The 16,446-nt window shown below is 50.7% G+C and overlaps 1 protein-coding gene across 1 annotated transcript; it reads left to right on the top strand.

The window, feature by feature from the left end:
- The first annotated feature begins 266 nt into the window (after positions 1-266).
- Positions 267-15,725, top strand: GDF10 (growth differentiation factor 10). The gene is made up of 3 exons (XM_032949970.2): positions 267-1,135; positions 4,244-5,454; positions 11,607-15,725. The coding sequence occupies exons 1-3, from the start codon at positions 868-870 to the stop codon at positions 11,796-11,798; spliced, it is 1,671 nt and encodes a 556-aa protein (XP_032805861.2). The 5' UTR covers positions 267-867; the 3' UTR covers positions 11,799-15,725.
- The last annotated feature ends 721 nt before the right edge of the window (positions 15,726-16,446 follow it).

Raw genomic sequence — 16,446 nt, 5'->3', positions numbered from 1 at the left:
GCTGTACACAGACACACGAAGATGATATTATCAGGAGTCCTACACAGGGCAATGTATGTCACTGCGTTGTCTGTACCGCCCTCGCCTCCTCTCCACTGCCAAACTTACACGAACTCACCACTCTCCTCCAGCCCCTCCCGCCCCTCCCTTCCATCCATCCATCCATCCCTCTGGGGCCAACAAGCTTGCCCCCTCCCCTCCCTCTGTTCCACACCAACCAACTCGACCTCCCCCCCCCCCCGCCTAACACTCCCCTCTCTCTCTCTCTCTCACACACTCACTCACACAGTCACTCAGACGCGCGCACTCGGCTCGCAATACCCGGGGAGTTTTACGCAAAAAAAAAACCTATTGCGTCTCAGTCGCACCCAGCGGCTCTCACGCACGCGGTGCTTCTCGACTCGCGACTCGGGCATAGAAGGCGGTTGAGCTCAGAGGGGCGAGGAGGAGAGAGACGCGCGCACACAGAGGAGGGGAAGACGTAGATCCGACGGGAAGCCGATTCCGATATCAGACAACCCCGACTATTTTAAACTGTGGCGGGTTTTTTTTCCCATTTAAAGCCAGAAGAGAGGGAAAAAAAAACCCACGCGCATAAATTGTCATCACCGCTCACCGTATATAACCTAATCCATTCTAATCCATTCCGTGAAAGGCGGCCAGACCAACCACGTTTCGCTTGTTGGGTCTCCTACAGAGACAAAATTATCGATATTATTCATTACGTAAAATTCTCACGGGAGAGATTGTTTTTGTTGTTGGTGGGTGTTTTTTTTTACTCCCAAGGATCTCTCTCCAGACCATTTATTATTTGTGGCTACAACTTTGTCGTTGCCTACTCGAGAGCGTGAGCGGGGAGGGGAGGCGATGATTCCGCTACCGACGACGAGAAAACCTGCGCTCGCCTTCCTGGCGACGACGGCGATGCTGTCGCTGCTGTCGCTGCTGCTGCTGCTGTGCGCCGAAGGAGCGAGCGCTGGTGATTCCAGGGGCACCGCTGCGGACAGGACCTCTCAGCACCCCCTGGGCCACGACATGGCCTCTGCGCACATGTTCAAGCTCTACGACAAGTACATGAAGGGAGGGAGCCGCTTCCTCGAGCAGAACACCATCCGCAGCTTCAAGCCCGCAGTCGGTACGACCACACCAGCGCCTGTTTCATTAATCGCACGCGACAGCTCCTCGAGAGAGAGTGTGTGCGCGCGCGCGCGCACGGGTAATTGTTTCTACACTGATTACCTAATTTTATTACAAAAAAACAATTATTGAACTCGAGGGGCAGTAGCCAGTTGCGTGTGTGCCTACCGCGTACGCGTCCTATAATTATTAGCGGTGTGGCAGCTCCAGCGATTCCTGTCTATTAAGCGGAATAGTTGGACTTAACAAAAATCCCAGGTGCGGGTGATTCCCAATTGCTGAATTCCTTACGGGTTTGTGCTCGCAATGTGCCCTGGCGCACGGGGAATTAAACGGAGAATCAGAAGGCGCCCGTGCCCCTCCCGTCCCATAGCTACTGATTTCTGTGCAATTGCCTTGATGTTCCGATGCTTCTTAGTCTCAGCTGCGTGCGTTCGGCTTGCTTGTGCCGCATCGCGTTGTCACTGGGTAGACCCATGCCACCCTTACGATGGGTGTTCTAGACTGGTAACATAACGTCTGTCTATCAATCAAGGTCTATGTGTCACCCATCACACAGCCAGATCAGCCGGATTGCTACCCATACTGTTGGATATCTGAAGCTAAGCAGGTGTTGATATATTTTTTTTAAACTGCAGATTTCTGGTACAGCCGTGGCACAAAAAAAGATAAAACTTTAATCGTTGACTGAACCCCCACCACCAGCACCACCATCACCAACATCAGCACCACCCGCCCGACAACTGACAATCGGACGCTACAGATCACAAGCAATCGAGGTGCTTGGTCGACGACGTCATTTTATTTAACCTCATCCTCTTGTTACGTTGCAGTGGTCTGAATTCAAAATTGGGTTCGTGGTTCGGTTATGCGAGCCGCTAGGGCTTAGCCGCGTGTTGTAGGAGGCGTGCGGCTGCGAGGTGCCCGTCAGATGGGAGCGCGGATTGTCACCCCCCCCCCCCCCGTGTGTTGGTGAGGGTTTTTCTCCGGATTCTCTCGCTTCCTCCTGCTGCGTTTGCGTTTCTTGTCCTTCCTCCCCCCCCCACCTCACGTACGTACGGTGCGAAAGAAATGCAACATACATACACGGAGCCACGTACTCAATTATGGAATATTCCTGGCGTCTCGGAGTAGCAGCAGGAACCTCCTGGAAGAAAGAATCCCAAGGACTCCTTGTGAGGGTTTTTACATTGCGAATAATTGACGGGTGCCACGTGCGGTTGGCGAGTGGTGGCGTGTGTGGGTGCTCGCCGTATTGCTATGCCATCCTTCATTCAGATTTGTCGATAAACGTACACCTGGAGAGCACTTTACAGCGAGCGCCTTTATAATGATCGATGCGTGACAACCACGCAGCCCGACTTGCTTTGCTTGCATGAACAAATAGGTGCTGCGAGTGATGTAGCCTGCTCCACACCGACTCGTCAGCATTCATTCGGGCGTGTTCATAAATACGTGCTTTGTAATAGGCTCCTCCGTCTATGTTGGCCGCCTTGACCAGAGTGGTGGTGAAGTATGGTCAAACCACCCTCCCCCCGCCCCCCCCATAACCGACACGGTCTGTGGTGGGAGGCCCTCATCCAGCAGCGGATTAACAAAGGGGGGGAGGGGCAGTGGGGAGCAGAGTATGTACCTACGTATTGTTGTATGTCTCACACAAGTTACGTGTCTTGGTTATGATATTATGTTTTGTGTGGTATATGTCATTTGTCTTTGCTGTAAGTTATCTGTTGTGTAATATCCTTGTATGTATGTTGAACTTCTTTCGCACCGTACGTAGCCAACCGCGCTAATCGACGGTGCGATTATTACAATATTTGTATAATTCAAATAGGATTATTCTGTCAATTAATGTTACTTTCATTACAATGCCTACTGATTAGAACAATGGAAAAAAAATTGTATACATATATATAAACTCTCACGTCGATTTGCTGTTATTGGAATTGGTGCTAACGTGATTTATAAACATATTTAAAATGTAAACATCCAAAGAAGTGCTGCTATGTCCTGACTTGACTCTCAAGAGTTGCGCATTGCCTTCAAGGGAAATTAAGCACTTCGGGTTGAGCTGTATTTATATTCACGGTTGGAGTGGCGAGCGCTTTAATAACCATTAAAATAAACACAAGCGGACAATGTTTATATTCTCTCTTATATTTCAATTTTACGCGAAAAAAAATAACTTAACGGTCTTAAGTGAATATTGCTGAATATAACAACAACAAAAGCCAACCATTATTTTGCAGTCAAAAGCCTTTGTCATTTAAATAAGTTTTCTTCAAAGGGGGGGTTTCCCTTTGCGAACCCGAGTATCCGCCTGTGGGTTTAAACATTTCTCCATAAAATTCTGATTATTCTGATGTTTTCGCTGAGTTTTAGAGAACGCCCTCTGCCGTTCGTTCCCTTCAAGGTGCACTCCGCATGTATTTGACGCGAGCTTTACAATTGATCGTGGAGCTTTGTTTACTCGAATAAGTGACATTTAACCAGAATAAAAGTTGCTTAGAACATGGATCGGGCTGTTATAGTGGAACACGTCTGGAACACGTCTGGAATACGCTGTAGAATGAATTAATTGAAGACAGCCGTTGATGGGTTTTTAAGTCGAAATTCGCTACACGAGACAGATTACAATCCAAGAACAGGAGGCTCTAGTTTTGGGAATGCTACTGTAAGGTATCGATCACAACTTCGCGATGCCAGCAGAGGCCGTTACAGATAATTCATTCTGTTTTCGGGAAACTAGAAAGTCACTCGATGTATGCGGATTTCTTGAGATTGCCTCCTCCCCAATGGAAACAGCAGTGAAGTCGTCGGCTTCTTCAATGTCACTCGATTCTGTCAGCTTGCTTTTGTGTTTTAGGATTGCTTGTTGTGTTTAGTTTGTCGTCAATTTCCCCGGCACCTCCGATAAGCACCGTTGGTTACGCACGGTGCGAAAGAAGTTCAACATACATACGTGCATCAGTGGATTAACAACTACGCTGAAAATCGCCAAGCAGTTATCAATTGATTCCACCCTCTCCCCCAAAATGTTTTATATTTGACTGCTCTACACGGTTCGATGACCCTGACCTATTTGTATTCCGCCATCGATCCGTAGAGCTTCGAGACAAGGGCATGATCTTCACGTTCAACCTCACGTCCATCCCCAACTCGGAGAAGATCTTGGCCGCGTCGTTCCACTTCACCGCCGACGAGCTGAGCCCAGGCCGAGGTTCCTGGTGCCCCCACAATCGCCGCTCGCCCTGCCTGGGTCCAAGGTCCGCGGATCTCCTTCAGTTCGCCTTATGGGGTTCTTCTTCAAGTCCCGGCCTTCCTCGTGGCTTCTCCTCATTCCCCACCACTTCATCATCCTCCTCGTCATCTTCCTCGTCCTCCTCTTCGTGGTCCTCCTCCCACGCGGGCTCCAAGGGCTGGCAGGTACGGGACGTGACCTCCCTGGTGAAGAACGCGAGGACGCGTGGAGACGCGCTCCTGTACGGGGAGGCGCGCCTCGCTCGCCGCCGAGACATGCACAACGTGCTCTTCAACATCAACAACAACATCAACAACATCAACAACAGCGGCAGCGGCGGCAACGGCGGCCCGTGGGAGAACTCGCCCTACCTGCTCGTCTACGCAAACGACTCCGAGATCCTGGAGCCCAACAGTGTGGTGACGACGCTCCAGCGCTACGGGCGCTTCCCGCTGCACGAGGAGCGCGACCCGGCCGCGAACCGAGCGCACAACGCCACGGCCGCCGCCGCTGCCGCGCGACGCCGGCAGCGCAGAGCCGCGCTGCCCGCGTCCCTGCTCGACAACGAGCTTCCCGACGACGACGACCACCACCGAGACGTCGTCAGCCTGGGCCTCGCGGGTGAGGAGGACAACAACGCGAGCGAGGCGTCGTGGAGCGAGCGGCCACGCGGCGCTGCCGCGACGGCCGCGGACGCCGCGGAGGGCGGCGTCGGCTCGCCCGTGGCGAAGACGTCGTCCCGACGCAAGGCTTCGGCGTCGAGGAGACGCGAGGGGGAGAGGCGCAGGGGCAAGGCCACGTTCAGGAAGGCGGTGGCGGCGGCGGTGGTGGTGGGCAAGGGGCGCGGAGGAGCGGGAGCTCAGCAGCAGCAGCAGCAGGCGGCGTCCCGAATGCTGAACTTTGACGAGCAGACGCTCCGGCAGGCGCGGCGGAGGCAGATGAAGGAGCCGCACACGTGTGCCCGGCGCGCCCTCCGCGTGGACTTCGCGGACATCGGGTGGAGCGAATGGATTATCTCGCCCAAGGCGTTCGACGCACACTACTGCGCAGGCGTGTGTCGCTTCCCCATGTCCAAGGTGAGGACAGGGCGGGTGGGCGACGGGTGAGAAAACCATTAAAGTAAAGACTATGTTGGGGGGTTCTTTTTTTTAGTGACCAAGTAAGGTCCCCACTGAGCTGTATGGCTCTTTTTCGGAAGTGACCTGGTCACAAATGATAGCTTCAACGAAGTGCCTCATCATGTTGGACATTGATAGCGGCCAAATAGTCTAAACGCGTGTTTCTAAATGTGGAGGGGAAAACCGGAGAGCTCGGAAAAATATCCACGCGACCACTGTGATGGAGACGCGCAGACTCCAAATATGCAGCAGGCGTCAGGGTCGGGGTCAAACCCACAATCTCCTGCATACCAGGCGAGGTAGTTAACATCTCCTAGCCACCGTGATGATGATGATGATGAGAGAGAGACACGCAAACTCCAAATATACAACAGCAGGAGTCAAGAGTCTGGATCGAATCTACGACCTCTTGCATATCGGGCGAGGTATTTAACATCCTGCAATCACACGGCCCACTGGCATGGCGGTCGTCTTGCCTGCCTGGCAAGGTTTTTTTTTACGAAGATTTTGGTATTTTACGGCCCCTGTGGCAATCCACTGCTGGATGACGGCCGCGACAAACTTAGCAGCAGACCCGGGGGAAGATGGGCGGGATGCGTGGGGAGGTTGCAGCGACATCTTGGCAGTGCAATGTACCATCTACGAACACATTCTTTGCACCCTTAAAATCAGATCTATAGTAAAAAATATGCATTCTGTTGAAAACGAATATTATAATAAGATTAAGAATATACGGACCTTTGTCTATCCACTGCTGGATGAAGGCCTCCCCTGCCGAGCTCTGTCGGTAGTGGGGGTGGGTTGTTTGAGCACACTTCACGCTGAGCAGTGCGGAGCGAGGACGCCGATGTCTGCCCAGTGCTGTCGCTTACAAACAACGGCAGGTTATTCATTTCAGGCTAAGTCGACCTAGGGAAGTTCCCACGATCGATGCAGATTCGCCAACTCGCCGCCGACGTTAGTCCCGTCCTTTAATCAAGAGCGAGGGTTCACAGGGCGGCGCGCTAAGCGTGGCACCGCCGCTCTGGCCCGTACAGCAATTACCCAACTTAATGTGTGTGTGTCTCCGAGTTTTAGCGTCGGTCACGTAATCCTGCGAGGAGCTTTGGGCGTTATCCTGTTGTATGCCTGGGGTTTGCTTCGGGTACTCAAAACTCCGGCGAAATAGCCTGCAGAGCTGATGATCGCCAATGTACGACCAATGCCATTTGATCTCTGTGAAAGAAAAACAATACCGGAACGATGCTAGCCTGACGGTGTTTTGGAAGCGTCTTTAACCCCCTTGCTACACATGTAGCTTTAGGAGGCTTTCATGATACTCGTGCAAACGTCATTTTACTTGGAATTTCAGACCTGGAAAAAACACAAACAAAACATTCTCCCCGTCTATAGGACAAGGCCTGCGTTGGCTCGCTGATTGTGACATGAAGCCACCGTCGTCGTTTGAGAGAGGTTCGGCGACCCACGTCCTGTGAACCAGCGCTGCTGCGGCAATGATCGGGTGGTTGGCTGGCAGATCAAGCAGATTTGTGAAAAACGCTATGAAGCCCCGTTGTGCTGCGAGGTGGTCAAGAGATGGCGATCACGGCCAGTTGGTTATTGAATCCCGCTCGGGGCTGAGGACGTTTTCCCCTCGTACGCGCGGGGTAATTCTCCGCGTGTTCAGGTTTCCTCCCCCCCAATCTACAACACTCGGTCATAGAATTGTCCAACCGTGCACATGCATGACCCTCCTGAAAAAAGAAATATTCTAACGACTCGGTAAGCCTTTCCTGGATGTTGTGCCATTTTGTATTATTCATATCAAATTCGTTCGTCAGCGATCGTTTATTTGTGTGCATTTCTTAGCGAAAATCTGCGATTCTCTCCATGCCCAGAAATATCATGAATCACCAGTGATGCCTTTGGTCCGTTTGGTCAAGACGTCAATCCACGTGGCTTTTACCTTAGGTAGGGTCGCATGGCGCTTACCATAGCTAGGGTCACATGGCACTTATCATAGCTAGGGTCGCATGGCACTTACCATAGCTAGGGTCACATGGCGCTTTCCATAGCTAGGGTCACGTGGCGCTTACCATAAGTAGGGTCACGTGGCGCTTACCATAAGTAGGGTCACGTGGCGCTTACCATAGCTAGGGCCACGTGGCGCTTACCATTGCTAGGGTCACGTGGCGCTTCCCATAGCTAGGGCCACGTGGCGCTTACCATAGCTAGGGTCACATGGCGCTTACCATAGCTATGGTCACATGGCGCTTACCATAGCTAGGGTAACGTGGCGCTTACCATAGCTAGGGCCACGTGGCGCTTACCATTGCTAGGGTCACGTGGCGCTTCCCATAGCTAGGGCCACGTGGCGCTTACCATAGATAGGGCCACGTGGCGCTTACGATAGCTAGGGTCACGTGGCACTTCCCATAGCCAGGGTCACGTGGCGCTTACCATAGCTAGGGCCACGTGGCGCTTACCATAGCTAGGGTCACGTGGCGCTTACCATAGCTAGGGCCACGTGGCGCTTACCATAGCTAGGGTCACGTGGCGCTTACCATAGCTAGGTTTTGCATTGCGTTGAATCTGTTTTCCATGCCCCTCCCCCCCGTCTCAACAAAATTAATACAAATAAAAAGTAGACGTGGAGCGGTGGATAGATATATTGAAACGCTTCAATGTTTAAATATCCATACTCCAAAATATCGAAAATTGCGTGTGCAAGAATCATTGTTGTATCTGGATTCGTACGTGTTGTGCGCAATGGGTTCAACTTGAACCCCCTGCAGCCACTTGTGGCCGCTACATTCACCACCTCCACAATTAGATATTGTGAATTAAATCACAACCTTAGGTCACAACGGTTAATCGAATCACGGTGGAAGGGTGAGCATTCCGAATTTGGAGGGGGCTGTGTCTTGCCATAGTAATGTGGAATGTTCCCAACGTGCGTAGGGCCAAGAGAGGGAACGAGCATCGTCAATCGGTTCTCGGGGCACGGGAATATTCCCCCTCGTCGTCTGCAGTTTATTAATCGCACTGCCTCCCGTGTCTACGCTTCGGTATAGGTCAATAGACGGCAGTTACCTGAATGTAGCGTACGCACAAAGGCATCCCTGTGCTGATGGAAATAGAACCCTTGAATGGTTGCATAGTCGTTTACGTACGGTGTGTGTGTGTATATATATACGTGTGGTGTGTGTGTATATAAACACGCGTTTTGCGAAGTTAAGCTCGGGTTACTGGCGACTGCAATGGCACAAGTGCAGTGACTTCTTACATTATAGCATACAGTATATGTTTGCATTGGATTTAAACCTCGGCGAGTATATTTAGCAAGGCTAAATGTTTATTCAAGCTCCATACGTCGTGGTGCATTTAAAATAGCGTTGCGTTGCAATAAACACGCTCTTGTAAGGTTGTGCATTTTACTTGGATTGCGACGATTCTGTATTTACTCGTTTTTAGAATCGATCCTCTTATTAAATTGTAGCGGCCTTTAGTGGCTGGGAGGGGGTCACGTGAACCCGTTACCGCATAATAAAACATACATATTCATCGAGGAATCAATCAATACACAGATACGCCACTTAAATGATACTCCGGCAGTGAGTACATCCTTCACCATTCAGCACCAGAGACAGCGACATTCCTCCCTACCGTGTAGATCATTAAACGAAACTTCGTATATATTTCACCGGGTAAGGCTCACTGAGCTATATCGCTCTTTGTTCAGAAACGACCTGGCCACAAATACTCGCGCAACGAAGTGGCTCATCACGTGGACATTCACAGCAGCCCAACTAGTCAAAAGGCGTGATGTTGATTCTAAATGTGAAGGGAAATACCGGAGGACCCGGAGAAAAATTCACGCGAGGACTGGGAAGAACATGCAACCTCCAAATATACAGCAGGCATCAGGGTCGGCATCGAACCCACGACCTCGTGTATACTAGGCGAGGTAGTTAACATCTCGCCACCGCGGGAAACAGCTGCGTTGGCAGTGGTGCCCAAACACAATTAACAATAACAAAAAGTCGACATCCGTCAATTAAGCTGTGGCCTTATAATAAAAACATATATATAACATGCGACGTTTTGAGCAATGGCCCTCCATCATAGCAACATGAATGTAGCTCCTTTAATGCAGCCGGCGTGTTGTTAAACGCTCCTCGCACGCTTTTAAATGCGCGCGATTACAATAAGAAAGCCTGTAGAGGAACAGCTGAATTAGGAATTTTGGAGAGGGAAAAGCAAGCATGTCGTGTAATTGTCGTAATAAACCTCCCCTCGCTGCACCACTAGATGGCGACAAACGCGCTCTCTGAAAATGTCAGGATCCGTTGTTAACGTTCCACGAGACGTGATAGCATAACACCGCGAGTTGAACTTCTTTCGCACCGTACGCAGCCAAGCGTACTCTGGAGAAAGAAACGAATGCTTATGTTCAGGCCGTATTGCGTGGATTAGCCAACGGCCTGCCAGCGAGAGAAAACAATAGGTCCTTACATTGACAATCGGAGGTGGTGGAGCGGTGGTACAGTGGTTAGCGCACTGCGCTGTGAACCTGCCAATTAGAAATTTGAATTTCGGCGGTGAGTGATGTTCGAAGCGATGCTCACCACCTCGCCCTCACTTCGTCAACCACCACTAATCACCGGGGTGAAGTCCCGTCAAATAATCTCCGTTACGAACACGGCGTGGGGAGGCCTTCATCCAGCAAATGATCGTCACAGGGATTGAAATGGAATGATACGTTAACAGGGGATACGCGACTGCAATCGATTGGCATTCATTTACACCTCGGCTTTGGCAAATGCATTTCACGTCCTCTCGCAAGATCTTAACGCAAGACCACATCGCATAATGAAAGAAAAAAAAGCGAATGCTTCCAATCGGAATTCAAACAGCAACTACGAATCAACGCGACACTGAAACTATTCGTTTAACAATAAAAAGACAACCCAGAGAGAGTAATCGGATTGACATCTGGTCGAGGAGGCTGAATTACATTATAGTCATACAAGGACTCAAACTGCTCAGGGTTAAGATTCTCGATTTGCCCTCAATCGCGGACAGCAACCGAGCTTCATCGTCAAACTTCAGATTGAGTACAAATCACTGCGCTTCGTCCGTCGGGGATGCGTAATCGGTGAGCCACGTGGCAGCATCCTCGGTGGCCGTGTGTGCAGTACGCGGTGGGCCACCGACGTCGTCCGGTTCATCAATTAGCCATTATCTGTCGGTGGTGTTCCTTGCATGCGGACAGAGGGCAAAAGCTTCTCAACCGCCCCCTCGTTACCTCCCTCTCCCCCTTCCCCCCCCCATTGGAAAACAAAAAAAACAATATTCCATTGAGCCCCGCAGCCCACCCTAACCGGAGGTGTTGGCTGCAGTGTTTATCGCTGTGGAGATTGAGGTCACGATGCCCATCACGTGTGCGGCTGCCACCCCTCGGCAACTTTTCCCTTTAGCTCTCACGCGGCACTCCGCTTGGTGAGGGGTGTGTGTGGGGGAGGGGGGGCAGCGCACCCGCTCGTCGCTGCTCTCCCACAGTAGGGGCCCCGATGGAACGTGAGGCCGAGCGCCTTAACGGAAGGCCGCGGTTGATCGAGCCGCTCCGTGACCGTCAGCGCGCGTGAGAGACACGCGCGCGGCTAGCTGGGTGCCAGTAGGTTGCAGCGCAGAATTTAAGCCGCAGTCCCACGTACAGATGTTTCCGCACGCATGAGCTTCCTCGGTCAATTCCAACGCACGCGTTATTGGTGTACGCACGAGGATACGCGGTTGTTCAGCACCAGTCGAGTGCCAGTGTATTGCAGGAAAGAAAATCAGCTTCCGTTCTATCCGTAAAAAAAAGAAAGATCTGTTTGCATGTTTGATTTTTCTCTGTGTATTCCATTTTCGGCAGTCCCTCCTCCACGCCACCCCAGCATGCAAAACATCCCCCGCGAGTTAATTGGCCAAACAAAAACAATGGAGGACCTTCCTGAAACGGTGTACAACAACTAATTTGAGGCTTCACTGCGTAAACAAACGACCTCTTGGAATCGCCACCGAACGGCTAACTTGTGTGGTTGTCCTCACGTACGCTCGCACGCTCGCACGCACGCACGCACACGCAGGCCGTGCGCCCGTCCAACCACGCCACGCTGCAGAGCATCGTTCGCGCCGTGGGCATCGTGCGGAACGTGCCGGAGCCGTGCTGCGTGCCGGAGAGCATGTCCTCGCTCAGCCTCCTCTTCCTCGACCAGAACTACAACGTGGTGCTCAAGCTCTACCCCAACATGGTGGCGGAGACGTGCGCGTGCAGATAAACACGGGAGGGCCCGCGCGCTTCAGCAGCGTCGTCCGCCACACACGCACATAGACTGAGAGAAGAACCCCCACCGCTCACACCTCCCCCCCAAACACCTTTCGCATTCACAGAGACTGTAACACACACCCAGGGCAGATGATGAATTGATTCGTGGGAGCAGTGTTGGCCATCACTGGCGCCCCAAGCCTGGAGTGGCCGTTGCGACACGCGCATCGTACTCAAAGGTGCAAACGCTGCTCTTTGTTAATTCAATCGCAGGCGCGGTACAGCGTCAGGGATTGACCCCAGACCTCCACTCATTTTCTTTAGTCCAGTGGCCAGGCTGGGATCACAACAAACTATAGCCATTATAGACTCCCCCCCCCCCCGATTGGCCAGCTACCATGCCATGCTGTTGCCGATAGTGTCGGAGTGTTTTGTAAAGTTGATCGCAAAGCTAAAATGCATCATGTAGACATATATATTCGACAGAAAAGTAATCTAGACCTGCACTGGTCCATCACTGCAACATGGTGTCAGCCAATATTGGCCCCAATTTGCATTTCCTGTATTGCTTTCGCATAGGGGTGAACGGTCATGTTTGGTCTGTTAAGTGCAGCTCACCCCAAGTCTGGCACGGTGGCGAGATGTTAACTACCTCGCCTGGTGTACAGGAGCTCGTGGGTTCGGTCCCAACCCTGACGCCTGCTGTATATTTGGAGTTTGCATGTTCTCCCCCATGGTCGCGTGGAGTTTTCTCAGCATCCACGTGATAAGTCACTGCGCTGATGCTATCATTTGTGATGCATTCTGAAAAAGGAGATGAATAACTCAGTGGGCCTTACCTGATCAAATACAAAAAAATAGTTTTAATTTTTTTTTTTAGAGCTCATAAGGCACGGAAATGATACACGCGGTGACTCACGGAGTACTGCGTGGGGAGGGAACTTGTCCTCATAAATCACAAAGAGCCGCGTGCCATCGTTGCACGGAGCACACTGCGTCACATCCCGCGTGTAGATCGTGAGCGCGACGCCTGCTTTCAGGCCGAAACGCGGCACGTGTGTCTCGGTTCACTCCGGTCAGTCGTGTTTCATCCAAATATAAACGACGCAGGCCGATCACGTGGCTCCACTCGTTATGTAACACGATGCCTTTTTGAATGAGTAACCAAGCTCGGGCTTACACGTGCGACGAGTGTTCCCGCATTTCAACGTTTTCTTTTTTTGATCCATATTTGTGATATTTTTTTTAAAAATGTCAAAGGTATAATTAATGGCATTGTATAATCCTGTAACGAGTAAATGCTTATTTTGACGTGACAGAGTCGCATTGAGTGCAGGTGACAAAAGCTTAGTCGCGTGCAGAATGACGTTATCGATGAACGAGATCGCACGTGCCCACTACGCGCGTCAGTCAGACCTCTCTGTCGATGCCATCACGAGTATAGGCGCATTATTTTCCCTTGGCGCGTCTCAGCAACAAGTTATGCGAACAAAAAAAACTGATCCCAAGACTCCCATGGCACAGACATTGTACAATGAGGGTGACAATTATAACAGCACTTAATAATTTACAGCCCCTTGTCCATCCACTGCCGGATGAAGACATCCTTCCCCATGCTTTGTTGGTCACGTGGGTTGTTGGACCATACTTCACCATGCTGGTCAGTGCAGGTTTGTGAAGATGGCGCCCGGGACCGGTTCGGCTATCACACGGCCACGAATCATGGCCGTGATTGTGAAATTAAGCCAGGTAGCCGGGTTCCTAGTGCAGTGCGCTAACAACTGCAACCACCTCTCCCCAGACAGTCGATGCTATGGTCAATCCAGACAAGACCATCTACAACCATATTTTATTCAGCTGATTCACTGCTAAAATCCAAGTCGCCTTCCTGGCTTCTGCTGCTAAGTGTGTGTGTGTCGGTGCAGACTTTAGCCTAAAGGCAGAGAGTATTTTACATAAGTTCCTATATAAGTTCAGCCACCAATATAGTGCATATATAGTCGTTTTGATCTTATACATAGGGTATATGTAAAGTCAGATTTCAAAAGTAATTCCTGTAAATGCTTTAAAGAAGAAGTTATTGATCTTTGTCAATCCACTGCTGGGTGAAGGCCTCCCCCACACCATGCTGGTCATGTTGGTCATGTTTGACCATACTTCACCACGCTGGTCAGTTCAGACTGGTGAAAAAATTTGGCCAAGGACCGGTTTAGATATTACTCACCACTGATCTTAGCCGTGACCGGGGATTGAACTAAGATCACTTGGTTCATCGTAGCACAGCGATCTAAATCTCTGTGCCACTGCTCCCCGCAAATACTTGGTAATGGGGAATAGGGCATCATTCCAACTAAGTCAGTGGTAATAAGCATTGGTCAAAGTGGCCATAGCACAATACCCACACTTCAATATCTCAGCGGCCATGCACACTAAGTGCGTATGCACGAGTACATGTCGAGCAAAACGTGAATGAAACGCTCCAACATAATTACTCAATGCACGGTGTTTGTCTGGCATGGACGGCCCTCTTGTCGATCCACGTCTGCACGAGGGCCTTCCGATGCAGGGGCGGCACGTGGGGATCACTTCACCACGCTGGGCAGTGTGGGTTGGCCGACGGTGGGCAGCGTAGATGTAGGAGCACGGGAAGTACAATACAACAATGGATTTTTCTGCATTGTCTTCAGCTGCCCACAAAGTACTCTCCCCCACCCCGCCACCCCCGCCGCAGCAGCCCTGTGGCAACCCGTGCATGTGTGGTGATGGTCACCCCATGCGAACACGACCCAGACTTAAGCCGCCCTGCTTAGCGAACTTCAGATATTTGACACAGATCGGGGCGCATTCAGGCTCATTCGGACATTTAGCGGGACGCAAGAGGACAAGTCACGTGTCCTGCCGTTCACTATCGGCCAACGCAATCTCACAGCGAACACAACGTACACCATCGAGCGGGCATTTTTATCGCACCTCCGATTAGCGACGCTGGCTAACGTAAGGGTGCGAGAGAAGTTCAGCGTGCACACGTGCACACGTAGGCACACAACGCAGTGCATTGTAACTTTGTTGCAGTGCTTATGGAGTGGGGGGGGGGGTCAGTAGATCAAGATCGATGTCGGAATGGTCAGTAAGAAGAAACACTTTATAACAGTATAATACGTCTGTATTTAATGGCAATGACTTGTTATGTATACGTTACCAATATTATATCGCATTGGTTTTATTTGTTTGATTTGATTTCATAATGATAAGAAAAATAATAATGTTTTTTTGTTTCCTTTTCACAAATGTACAGCACGAATTAAAATATACGCCTCGGTAAATGTTAGGCGATTAACATTGACATCTTTATAAATTATTTAACCGTAGTATTTTTTTCCTTCAGTTTTTAAGTTATTAAATTCAAACTTAGCGCGCGTCTGCTAATAGTTTGCTAGCGTTGGTAAAATATTTGTATTATTATTATAAATATACACGAGATATACACGTGTCCAGTGCCCCCCACATATCGGCTCTCTCGATATAAGCAAAGCCCTCCCTTTGTCGATCCACTGCTGGATGAAGTCCTCCCTCCCCTTGCTGTGTCAGACATGGGAGGGGTGCGGGGGGGGGAAAGGGAGTTGGTTGACCTGACCATACTTCACCACACTGGTCGATGCAGATTGGTGTGAAGTGGCCTAGGGGTGGGTGGGTGGGCGGCATGACCCAGTTTACTCTCCACTGATGTTATCCGTGAACCGGGAATTGAACCCAGGTGGCCGGAGGTTCATGGCACTCCGCGCTATAAACAATGTAATCTGTGGATGCGTTGCCAGGGCGTGAGACCGAGTTATGTTATGATGACGGTGGTGTATTTAAAAATGTTACATTTTGTACCGCTGTGGAATCTCGAACGGTTTACCAATTACAGATCGCATTAAAGTGGTAACTTTCCCTCCTGCCTGCACACTCCCAAGTGTTTGCTTTTTGAATCTCAACCACGTTTATTACATTGGAGCCAAATGCAGTGCAATTATTATTCCGCCGGGAGGGAATTCGCTGCCCTCCGCGCGGTCACACGTCAGCAAATGACATGCTCCCCTGCCTAGAGTAATTCACACGTACCGCCATAATTGGCAATCTGCTGCTGGATGAAAGGCTTCCCCCCCCCCCTCCCACGCCTTACGGCTCTTGGGCGATTGATTGATTGTACTTTACCCCCCCCCCCCACCCTTGGTTAACGAGGATTGTCGGCGGGGGAGCATCGAAGTGGAAGCAAAGAAGTACAGCACAACGATGGATTTTTTTGTGTGGATGTATGTCACCCATCTAAACGCGGTCCAGGATCTCAATTCTGCAACTCCACCGGGACCTAGGGGATTTATCGCTCAAAATAAAAACATATCCTTATAAGCATAATAACATGCGGGACAGTCGTATAGTATCGAAAACCATTGCTTGATGTTGCTTGACGTTGCCTATGGATCAATAGCACGCGCATTTATCAGGCAAATAGAACGCAAAGCTTAAAGGTGTGCAAAGAAGCGTGCTGGGAATTCCACTGAGAGAGACAGAGGGACACGCGGGATCAGAGAGCGTACGCAAGTCAGACACTTCACATTGACTGTTTACATTTATTTTAATAAGTTGGCTTGGACAGGAGGCATTGCTGGAAGGGGTGA

The sequence above is a fragment of the Petromyzon marinus genome, chromosome 8 (assembly GCF_048934315.1).
Source record: "Petromyzon marinus isolate PM22_M1 ecotype Great Lakes invasive population chromosome 8, UKy_Petmar_22M1.pri1.0, whole genome shotgun sequence".
In the NCBI taxonomy this organism is placed as follows: domain Eukaryota; kingdom Metazoa; phylum Chordata; class Hyperoartia; order Petromyzontiformes; family Petromyzontidae; genus Petromyzon; species Petromyzon marinus.
The sequence above is the reverse complement of the archived record's forward strand: the minus strand, read 5'-3'. Positions and strand labels throughout refer to the sequence as shown.